Source organism: Aptenodytes forsteri, unplaced genomic scaffold (genome assembly GCF_000699145.1).
Source record: "Aptenodytes forsteri isolate BGI_AS27 unplaced genomic scaffold, ASM69914v1 Scaffold404, whole genome shotgun sequence".
Taxonomy (NCBI): domain Eukaryota; kingdom Metazoa; phylum Chordata; class Aves; order Sphenisciformes; family Spheniscidae; genus Aptenodytes; species Aptenodytes forsteri.
This window is the reverse complement of record NW_008795629.1, coordinates 1,721,251-1,732,944: the sequence shown is the minus strand read 5'-3', so window position 1 is coordinate 1,732,944 and position 11,694 is coordinate 1,721,251. Positions and strand designations below refer to the sequence as shown.

Here is an 11,694-nt window from a genome sequence, read left to right as displayed (position 1 = left end):
GGGGGGGGGATGCTGGTGTGGAGCTGCAGAGGATGCTGAGCTCTCCTGCCGGTGCTCCAGCTTCAGAGCAGGGCTGGCCAGCCTTATAGGCAGCAAATGGCTTTGCACCAGAGAAAAACAGCTTGGCAAAAGGCACACGTTGCCCTGACAGCTGAGCCCTGCTGCCCCGCCACCTCGCTTTGCTTGGGGGTGCACCAGGCTGTGCATCCAGCACCCGCAGCCCAGATGCCCAGGACAGCCCCGGTGAGACGCAGAGCCAGGTTCAGCTTCTTTTTCTTCCTGACTCAAGATATTTTTCAATCTGACAGAGAAAATCTTGGTCGATTCTTGCTCATAAAAGCCAGGGAGGGATGAAGGCGCTGTGCAGACGAGGCAGCAGTGGCAGGCAGGGGAGGATTTCTGCCTGGCAGCTCAGAGCCAGAGCATGGCACATGGGAAGCAAAGCACCGGGGCACAGCTCCCTGCCCAACTCTTCGCATCTCAGAAGGTGCCTCCGTGTTCTCAGCTCAGCCTTATGGTCTGGTATTCTGGTTCCTTCACCCCTTTCCCAGGCCAAGGATCGTCAGCTTGCAGGGCACCAGGTGCTGAAATACTCCTGCTCCTGCAGGAGCAGTGCCAGCCCCCAGCACCTCGCTTGTGACAGTGGAAGGTACGGGGCTGGCGGGGGAGCAGGGCAGCTGGGTGGGTGTGAGAGAGCTCCGTCCCAGCTGCTTGCAGTTGGTGTGTCAGGCTGACTCAGAGCATCAGTGGGCACAGCTTTCCCCACCTTGTGCGCTTTTGGCTGCCACAACAGCCTGTGGCAGAGGGTTTCGCAGCTGAGCAGTGCCTGGTGAAGGCAAGGGCTTCCTCCTCTTTGTTTTGGACTTGTTCTCACTGTGATTTCACTGTTCCCATTTTGATGCCAGCTCTCCCTCCACCTGCCGCTCCAGCTCCCAGACCTTTATCATCTCCCTTCAGCTTTTCCAAGCTTACGTGACCTGGACATCTGATCTTTCCCGATCTTTCCTCACCATGCCTCCAAACTCTACTCCCAAGCATCCTTAAGGCCTTTCTGCATACTCCTTTATTCCTGTTACATCCTTTTTGAGAAAAAAGAACTGCACATAATACTCCAGAGGAGAATCTATTTAGTTGTTCTCTCTTCCTTTCCTAATCACATATTACGCTTGCTGTTCTGACTCTCACCCAGCATCGCTAAAGAGGGGGTCAGCGTTTTGCATGGCTAGGGCTGCTTTTCTGTGGGTTGTTGCTTTGCCTCTATCAATACTGAGTTTCATCTGCCAGTTTACCAGCCTGAAGTTTAATACTGTGAGCTCCTGCTCAGCAGCCAGCTTTACATTTGGTGACCCCAAGTCTTTTAACCAGTTGTTTTCTCCCTGCAAGGTGAATGTCTCTCCAGTCCATTGGGCATGCAGGGGCTTTTGGAGAGGTGCTGAGGCAAAACCGTTTTGGAAGTGCCACTGCCCCATGACCGACGCATCACTCTGCTCCCCACACTTAGTGACCTGGCTGATTTGCGAGGCATGGCTTCCTCTTGCAAGGCGGTGTTGAGTCTTCCCCAAAGGCTGTATTGACCCAGACTGTTATAGATGACTTCTCCCAAAATTGCCTGTGACATCCCCTGAGCCCCGCTGGCTATGGCTCGTATCGCCTTCCCCATGCTCTGCCCCAGGCTGGCAGGAGGGGCAGTGTACCGACCCCGGCTGGGCTGGCATCACCTCGTCCTGGACACATGCCACTCCGCAGCTCCTTGCTCTGCTGGAAGACGTCTCCGGCAGGCCCCTGCCGTGGGACAAGCCCTCTGGCACAGCCCTGCAGGAAGACTGCCGCGGGGGCACTGCCTGAGCATGCTCCCTGATCTTCAAACCACCCCTCAGCTTTTCTGCTGAGGCTTTGCCTTCCCTGGGTGCTCTGTTCGTGCCTCCATCATCCACGACCTGCACTGCCTCGCTGGCTGGTTTCCTGCTCCTGGCACGTATGTAAACGTGCTTATTTTCAGCTTTTAATACCTTTAGCAAGGTGTATATAGATATATATATAGATATATATATATAGCAAGGTGCTTTCACCCAAACTTTTCCCCAAACTTTTAAATCATCTTTATTGTGACTTTACTTTTAACTTGCCAGGGTTTTGCTCTTTTCTGTTTCTCACATTACAGCACCAAGTCCACTTTTGAAGGTTCTCTCCGCCACTAGCTGCCTCGTTAGCTTCTCCCTACAACAGCTGGGCTGCTTTTAGGCCCTTCTTGGGTCACCGAGAGGGCTGGAGGCTGCACAAGCCTCGACTGCTGCTCAGAGTTGCACTAGCAGAACAGGGCAGCTGGCCCTGGGGGAGCCCTCCTCCCCCACAAACACCCGGCCACCCCCTGACTTTTGCCCCGCGTACAGTAGAGGCTCTTTCACCCCCCGCCGCACACACAGGCTCTTCTTTCCTTCCTGTGACAAAGTTGAACCCGAAACAAAGATTTTCTCCAGCGCTGCCGGCAGCCAGTTTGACTCCTTGAAGTAATCGCTGTAATTGACCCTTGCAGGCGCTGAGCGCCGAGGGAGCGAGGCGGTTCATCAGGCTGACGGGGTGTGAAAACCATCAACTCTTTGGCTGGGCTGGCTCCAGCCCGTCAGGCTGTGCCGGGCTGCCGGCGAGACCCACAGCTGTCCTCACTCCGCGACCCCCACTCCCGGTTCGGTGGGGGGGGGCTGGATGGGTCCCCCAGGGTGCAGGTGGGGCGGAGGTGAGCGGTGCCCTCGTCCTCACCAGGCATCCCCATGGCACGTGGGGAGCGGGGCTGGAGCACCTTCACAGATAGCCTGCTTTCACCCAAAACCTGCCATGTTTGGGTCAGCAGCTCCCTGGACCCCTGGGACGTGGGGACAGACCCAGCTGAGCGCTGCGGCTCTGCACTACCGGCAGCATCATGGTGTGGGGTGGCATTGCTGTGCACCATCCCTCCAGTGCAACCCACATCCCAGTCCAGGGTCACTGCCATTCACCATCCAGGGTATGGAGCCTGTAAGTAGCTTTTCCTTAGGCATGGGACATCTTCAAGGCATAGAGCTGATGTCAGAGGTGACAAGCGCGACACATACCCGGTGATAAACCCCGCAGGGCTGGCTGCTCCTCGCCTCTGCCTCCAGCGCCTCCTCCGCAGGCTCACAGCAAGGAGCAAGCTTGTGCTTCTGCGCGAGCGGTGGTGAACAAGGCCATGGAGATGCGGCACAGGGGACACCCGTCCCTCGCCAGCCCACGCCAGCTCATCCCTCTCACATGTGGCTCAGGCTCCAGCAAGCGATGAGGTTATTTTCTGGCTGCTGCCGCTCCTGCTGAGAGCTGCTCCAGACCCTCCTGGTCCCAGTGATCATTTCAGCCCCATTTGTCTTCCCAGCAGTTTTGTCGTTCCCTTCTGCAGTTTTCTTCCTCTGACTCAGCCGCACGCGTGTAGCAAGCACGTTGTCTGGCCGCCCGCCCTCGTAGGCAGCCCCAGGGGACCGGGCAGCAGCTCCCGGCCCCACGCTGGCCTCCGCATCTCACTTTCTCGGCTGGGGAAACACACTTTGCAAGCAAATGCTCCCTTATTGTGTCCAAGTCACTGGTGAAAGAAGACCAGAGTCATCAGTGTCCTCCCTCAGCCCTCCAAGCACAACTGGCTGCCGTCCCTCGCTCCTGTCCCTCCCCGTGCTGCAGCTCCTGGGCTGAATTCTCACTCCTCCTTTTCCAAGAGCATCTTCCCATGGCATGGCCAGCGCTGCCACGCATCGCAGGGGGCAGCAATCAACTAGCGTTGCCAAGTCTAAAAATGGTGTCTTAAAAAAGCAGATCTCAGATTAGCATGACAGAACTCTCTAGCCCTGTCTGCCCTTCAATCTTATTTTCCATTTACACCTCCTCCTTTAACTACCTTTCTTCCAAAAGGCATTGAACACATTGCACACAAGTGAGAGTAATTCAAGGGACTGGCACACTGTGGGCTGGGATTTCATGGGATTATGGCTTCCTCCCTCCCTGTATCTCCCAGAGACACAAGATTTGGGATCCCTGGCTGATACGTGACTGTGGGAAGGCTGCAGGAGGAAGGCTCCAGGTGGGACCTGCCTTTGCTGACCTGCGAGTGCATCTCCTCCCAGGACAGCACCAGCAAACCTAGTTAGCGGAGCCAGCCCGGGGACTTTGATGCCTGCTTTCCCCTGCTGCAAGCAGCCTTTGCTCATGGCTGTTATCCTTGTGTAGATGCCCAAGGCGGAGGTCACGGACCTCTGCAAACCTCTGTGTGTCCCAGATTCCTGTGTCAGCAGCGGTCGGCTGTGGTGCCATCTTTGGTACCCAGCATCCAAAGGCAGATGCGTGCGTGCTTCCCCTGGCTGCCAACCGCTGGGGAAAGGCTGTCGTGCACCAAGGGTGCTGGGCCGGTCTTCTGCTGTGACTCCCGGACAGATCTGCTCTCCCCGTCCTCCAGAGGCCGTTTGCTTTATGATCTGTGAACATCAGGAAGAAATGAAATAGCAGTGGAGAATTCCCTTCAGCAAAGCTTTGATGGTGAAAAATGTGCTGTTGGGTTGTCTGTTCCACAGAATTCAGGAAAAAAAAAAAGATGAAGAAAAGAAGGAGGAAGGAAAGAGAGAAACCATCTGCTTTTTTCAGAAGTTCCTCATCCACACACTATATCGCCGCTGCTCGGAAAGGCCTTTTCTCCTCTCCCTTCCACTCCTGTGCAATCAGATAGTCCCCAAACTGCCCCTGGGTTAATTGAAACCAGAAGCCGCTGTCACTTCCAAGTGTTATGAGCACAGGGACCACGAGGAGCTCAGGTGTTTTGGAAAGGATGATGTCAGTAGGGTCTGCGATGAAAGGCTCGCTGACAGCCTGCAAGGCGATGCCGCGGGAACGGCCGCAGGTAGGGGCTCAGCCCTCCGTGGGTACCGCCAGCTCCGCTCCATCAGCCCCGCACCACCAGGTACTGTGACCAGGGCCGCCCCGCGGCAGCTGCGGCAAGGCTGGACGCGAGCTCAGGAACTTTGCCCCATCCGCTCCCTGCACTCACCCCCATGCTGTTACTTTTAGGGCAAAAATAGTTTAGATTTTTGTAAAGAAAAAAAGCCCAGAGTGAAAAGAGGTTCCGGAGCCCTTCCCGGCAGGGGACAGCCGGTGACAGTGTGTGCCCAGCCTCCCTTCAAAGTGCGAGTAGCTAATCTTGTCTCAATAAAACCAGCATCGTGTCAGGGTAATCAGCAGACGTCAACACTTTAATGGCACTGGCAGAGCCCCAGCGAGGTCCAGGGGTTATCCTGGCTGCATCGTATTCCCACGGGAAAGGTAGATAGCAAGCTCCCTCCTTCAGGTACACATCCGATGGCTGTCAGGTGCCGTGGGGCACGCGTAGCGCTGCCGGCACCTCTGTTGCAGCTCTGTCTGGGTTATTAATGGGCTCTCTGCTGCCTGCAGCCATCTCTCCTGGGCGTCCCGCCTGCCCACACCGGGAGGGGACAGGAGGGGACGGGACGAGACGCCTCGCTCGCCAGCAGGCAGTGTAAATCTCAGCTTCCCAGGCGGGGCAGCTCCGTAAACCGCAGCAGTTTCAGCACCGGGTTTATACGCCTATATGTACAATAGGCAAATTGACAGATGACGCTGTATACACAGATTGTGTAAACTGCTGTCAGGTGCTGCCAGCAGTTTCAGCACCGGGTTTATACGCCTATATGTACAATAGGCAAATTGACAGATGACACTGTATACACAGATTGTGTAAACTGCTGTCAGGTGCTGCGCGGGTGCCCGAGCCTCTCTGCGGGGATGGAAGGGAGACAGGGGGGACCTGCCGGTGACACAGCCCGTGGTGAGCCCGGCGCGCTCCCACGTACCCGTCCCCTCGGCCTCAAGGGTAGGCCCGATGGAGAGCGAGGGAGGGGGGTGCGTTGATTTAAGATGTGAGAAGGTCAAAAGTTTTCTTGAGCACAGTTGCTATCACGACGCTGAACACTTCATCCCCCTTTTTATCTGCCCCAGTATTTATTGTCCATGAGCAAATACTTGTGTTTTTATAAATTCCTTTAGAGTGAATCACCCTTCTCCTGTTTAAACCAGCAAAGACCACATCAAACAGTATCACTCCATCTAGAATTAATCATTAATTTGAAGTATTTGACAATATTTTGCCAGCATTATTTCTTCCTCTCCCCGATTAATAAAGGTTAAGCCTCGGTACCGGCACTTTTGCAGGACACTTGGTGCACAGTGGTGTCGCCGGGAGCTCACCAGCCCCAAACCCGCCCTGGGCAGCGCAGGCACAGATGTGCAGGTCTGGACCCGGCTTTCAGGCAGGTGGAAGCAGCCTCGCTGCTGCCTGCACGCGGTGTGGAGCGGGCAGCTGAGCCACCACGCTGCCCGGTGCGGCCCCGGGACCCTCCATCCCGCAGCCGGGGAGCTAACGCACACAGGGGCTGGTGTCAGAAGCCTTTTCTCTCACGGGGAAGTACAGAAAGACTGGTCTGGTCTAGAGGATTGTAGAAGGGGATGGAGCCTTCCTCTGCCTGCTCTCACCGCACCCTCCGTGAGCACAGTTTCAAATCAGGCCAAAATCTGATCTCAGATGGTTGCATGTGGCTTCTATTCACTTGAGACAGAATCCAGCCTTTAAACGCCACATTTTGTACTTTGGTTTTGTTTTATGTCTCAGACATGTGTTTTGCTAGGACACTGCATTTCATTTTAAAATTATTTTTGACAAGGCCTTATGGTTCATGAATTCCTGCACGCCAGGTCCTGCAACACTCATCCCAGATCTGCTGGCCTCTTCTGAGGCACCACATCGGGGTGGTTTTCCTTCCCGCTCACAAACAAGCCATGAAATGACCTTGATTTTTCCAGTGTCTTTGTGGCAGGGCATTTTCTCAACACTTTTATGCCAATCTATTGCAGCCCTTGGATGGTTTCCAATCCAGCTTGCTTGGATGCTTTGCTATTTAGAGAGCGTGGCTGGTTGCTTAAGTCATGTGGCATCGCTTCTTGCTTTCGAACAGATGGGTAAAATGTATAAACACACAACAGCACATGATGAAGGCAGAATATAGCCTGCTGTCCCCAAATAACACACCGGAGACAGAAAGATGAGGCATGGTAAGCCAGCCATGCTGACACCACCCAGGCAGGCTGAATGAACTCCAGGTCTTTGGCATTTCATAAGCACATTTGGCTATTAATCTGGTACTTAAGGGAGTTAAATACGGGCAGGCTTGGGACCTTTTGGCACAGTTTCCGCATTGCAACACTCCGCGAGGTCCCCTCCAGCTCCTCTTGCTGAAACAAACTGTTCTCCAGGTGCCTACAGCAGACACGCTCCAAATCCACAGGTGCCTTCGGCTCTGAGGAGAAAGCAGGGACAAGCTCCTGGGCATGCAGCACAAGCAGCCTCTTCTAGCTCCTTCCTCGTCCTCTCCTGCCTGTGGCATCCAGGGTGCTTATGTCACAGGGGACAGGGAATTCACCACCGTGTGCTGCACTCCTGGCTGCTGCTTGTTCTGCTCAGGAGTGTGATGGAGACGGTGCCGGGCAAGGCATGAGCATTATTTTCTTGCCTCTCTCCAGCAGCAGGATTGGAAAGGCTGGCTCGGCTATCGTAAAGCCAGTGGCAAGGGTTGCTGCTTGCCTCAGAGGAAATCACCTGCCAAGCTCTCCCCGGATTTACACCAGAAGAATGCCATTTTATTGTGGGGCAGCAGCAGAGAGAGCAGGACAAAGCGCTCCATGGACTGGGCCACTGTAACATCCCTGCAGCGAGCACCCCTGCCCACTCTGGCTGCTGGCATTTCTTCACCGGGTTTATCACTGTATCAGCCATGTGAATACACCTTTTTTATGGCATGAGCCTTTCAGTGGACTTCTGAAAGACAGTGATGTGCCTTTGAAGGTTTGGCTGATCCTGTTTCCTGTATGCTCCTGAGCCTTGTATACATTTAAATTTGACTTGTTAACTCTGTAAGGATACTTCAGACTTGTATTGTACTGAAATTGGCTGGGATCTCAGTATCTCACTTATTCCCACGTACTTTTTTCTTAGACATGCTTTGTAGTCACGTTATTGCTGTTGGGAGGTTTGGCTTTAACAGCCTCCAATAAAGATATGAGCCTGCGAAAGGGCACCCGTAGCCCAAGATTATTTGAGAGGAGCAACCAAAGTGCAGGTGCCTGCTGTTTGCAGGGCCTCTTATTCAGGGCAGTAGCAGCCAGCCCTGGCTCCAGCAGCCAGCGTGGCAGCGGGCAGGCAGCAGTCAGGGCTCCTCACACCCTGCAGAACGGGACCTGCCAGCGACGGGCACAAAGTCCCACAGCCTCCAAAGTCCTGCAGCCTCCTGCAGAGCGAGCAGAGGCTGTTGGGCATGCACGGACAGCGGTGGGCTGCAAAAACCCCCTTTGCTGGGTTTATTTGCTGCTGCTTCTGTTTGCAGCCTTGCACAGAGCCGAGGCCTCGCTGGTGCTCAGGCCGTGGCACTAACACCTACCTCCCTTTTGTCGCCAGAAGTACTCCCTGCTCACCTCCTCGGGTCCTGCCTGTGTTTTTCACAGCCCCGCAGTCATCCTGCCGCCAGCTAACACTGATGTGAAGCCTCCCAGCCCACCACAGACGTCCCCAATTTTTGTCTCTATATTCTCTCTTTGCATTTTGTAGTATTAAAAAATCACACCTGCGTGAACCTACGTTTGCTACTCTGCTCTCTATGTTGCTCCTGGAAGATTCCTGCCTTCCCCTGTGCTCCCAGGCAGCCTGAACGCATTTCTAAGGCAGCTGATGAAAACACTTCCCTTCGTTGCAGGGGAGGAAGGACAAGGCCCTTGAAATCTCATTTCAGGACATTTCATCATTTGGATTACATGTGAAAAAAAATGTCATTTCATATGACATTCCAGATTACTTATCAAATAATGATCTGCCTCTTAATGCCGAGACTACTGGAATCTGTGCAAATTAAATGTTGTACTTGCAAATGTATTTATTCATTATGCTTAGCAATTAACTCATGATTTAAGTAATTGAGCTGTAAATTATCCCCTTGTTTATAAAATAACAACATCCTCTGAGGGATAATGTTTTCTATTACTGCAATTAGTAACACATCAATTCTTGCCTAGCATGTAAAAGATCTCCACCTTTTCTCCTCTCCTATTAGCTAATACGAGAAAAACTCTTCTCCAGCGTGATCTCCAGCACCAGGGCATGCACACAGCTCTGGACTGGCACACGTGCGGCCGTGCGTAACCAAAGCAAATGGAGAATGCACAGGAGTTTTCCCAAAATCCCACCCCTTGCTAATGCATGTCAGTGGCCAAGGGGCTAATGGAGGGACTTGGCTGCAAATCAGCAAGAGAAGGAAGGAAAATAAGGGAGAAAACCAGTCCATCCTAGCACACACCCTGCTCTGCTGTCAAAATGTGTAAACTGAGGATTCCAAATCACCACCTCCCACGTCAGGTCTGACCGCCCTGGGCAGAAAAATAAATAAAAATCCACCGTCCCTGTGTTCCCGTGGCACACCGCCCCAGATCACCTCACCTACCGCCGCAGCTTAACCCTGGCGTAATTCAGGCGGCTCAGCGGGACTGCCGCAGGCAGGAGGCAGGGCAGGATCTGGCTGCCCGGAGAGGCGGCAGGGACGATGCTGAGGGTGCACTGCCACACAGCTTAGCACCATGCCCTGCTGCTCTACCCGCGTGTATGAAGACATGTGTCTTCCTAAGGTCACTAATCCTAATATCATCCTGATATTCTTGGTATAGCTAAAGGACTAATTTTAGCTCTGCTATCACCTTGAATAATGAATATTGATTTTAGGAATGCAGCATTCAAATTATATATACATTAAAATATCAGTGAGATTGGCTAATTCTCTCCATAATGCTGCCAAGCTAAAACAAAACTGAAGACACCGGGGAGATCAGGTGCCAAGTGCAAATGATTCATCGTACCCTGGATTTATCAGAGTCCATCTACTTACCACTTCAAGAAAGATGCTGGCTGGGCAAAGGCTCTATTCTGCAGTAGCAAAGCACTGCACCCTGAAGCATTCTGTGTTTTCTTGAATAAATGGATACGGGAAAAATAGAAATGGGAGGGCTGGCAAGCTGTGACCAGTCCCATCTGTCAAGGGGAAATGCCTGTTGTCCCAAGGGCTCCGGGACCAGGTCAGACCAGGGGGGCTGAGACCTCTGTCCCTGCCCTCGGCAGGCTCTATTCTGCAGTAGCAAAGCACTGCACCCTGAAGCATTCTGTGTTTTCTTGAATAAATGGATACGGGAAAAATAGAAATGGGAGGGCTGGCAAGCTGTGACCAGTCCCATCTGTCAAGGGGAAATGCCTGTTGTCCCAAGGGCTCCGGGACCAGGTCAGACCAGGGGGGCTGAGACCTCTGTCCCTGCCCTCGGCAGGCCACACAGCCCCTGTACTGTCCGTCCTGCCCGCGCTGCCCTCAGCTGAGCTTCCCAGCGCAAGGTAGGGCTGCCTGTCGCAGCACCTCCCAAAGGTCCCAAATATTTTCTTGCTGCATTGCTGTGGTTGCCAGGGTTTTGAGGATAACGTGCAGTTTACACACCGCTCTCCCCGCTGCCGATTTATGGCATCAGGAATAAAAGATGACGATCAGCTGGTGAATTTAACAGAAAGCTCCAGGGCAGTGATCAGCCCAGGCTGCTTTCTTGGACTGATTAATGCCGAGGAGAAGGAATCGTGTTGGGAAATGTGATTGATCACTCTGCAGAGGAGCACAGACGCTGCGGTCAAGGGCTGGCCCCATGGGATTTATGAGCCTGCAGTCGGTGAAGGTTGAGTCCCCAGGGAGCCGCGTGCCGTGGCTCCCACCTGCCCTCGGCTGCAGGTGCCAGCGGGGCCGGGGGAAGAGGGCAGAGGGGGCACAGAAGGGCTCGTGTGCCGGGACTTGGAGGGCACGCTGACGCACCCAGGCACCGTTTCCCTGCGCAGAGGATGGCTGGCGAGGCTCCCACCTCGCCATGCTCCTGCCTGCGTCTTCCTGCCCCCCGGCCACGCTGATCCAGCTGCGCACAGCCGGGCTGCAAACGGCACTGCTGGTCTGATCTGACTTAAAAGCCATGTTCTGGAAAAGCCTGCGGGGCTTCCTACAGCCACAGCATGCCAGGGATCACATACGGCTCAGCACACAAGTGCTGCAGCAACGCGGCTGGGGGCTGGACTCAGTGGATATGGAACTGATGCACATACACCTTCGCCTGGAGGTTCTCAAGAGGGTGCCTTCTGCTCGGTGTTTGGGACAGTGACATTTTCAGTGCCAACGAGCCCTGCATGCCTCGTCCAGCCCCACCATTGCCGAAGTCACAGTATTTTTATATATGTGCCCAGGCTCCATGGCTTGCAGGGTCTCCCCGCGCCCTGCAAGCACACAGGCAGCACAGCTCCGGCACAGAGACAGCAGCCTCAGGCAGCAACACAAGTGGGATCTTAATAAATAAATAACTCGGCTCTCACTGCCAACACCTCCCACCACACAGGGAGAGGATGACAGCCGAGAGACGCTCCTTCTCCTCTCCAGAGCGCGGTAGTGACTGCGCATTTATTTCTGGTTCTTAGAGGGACGCAGGCTCAGCTCTATGTCCCTCTGCCTGGAGCTGCTATATCTTGCAAAAGATACTGGCTGGGGGGGGGGGGGGGGAGTGACGCGCCACAGGACGGAA

At 54.1% G+C, this 11,694-nt stretch overlaps 1 protein-coding gene across 1 annotated transcript in view; it reads left to right on the top strand.

The window, feature by feature from the left end:
• Nucleotides 1-4,840: 4,840 nt before the first annotated feature.
• Nucleotides 4,841-11,694, top strand: part of HES1 (hes family bHLH transcription factor 1) — a 13,979-nt gene continuing 7,125 nt past the window's right edge. The window contains 1 exon segment of the mRNA XM_019472865.1: nt 4,841-4,891. Coding sequence (XP_019328410.1) covers nt 4,841-4,891 — 51 coding nt within the window.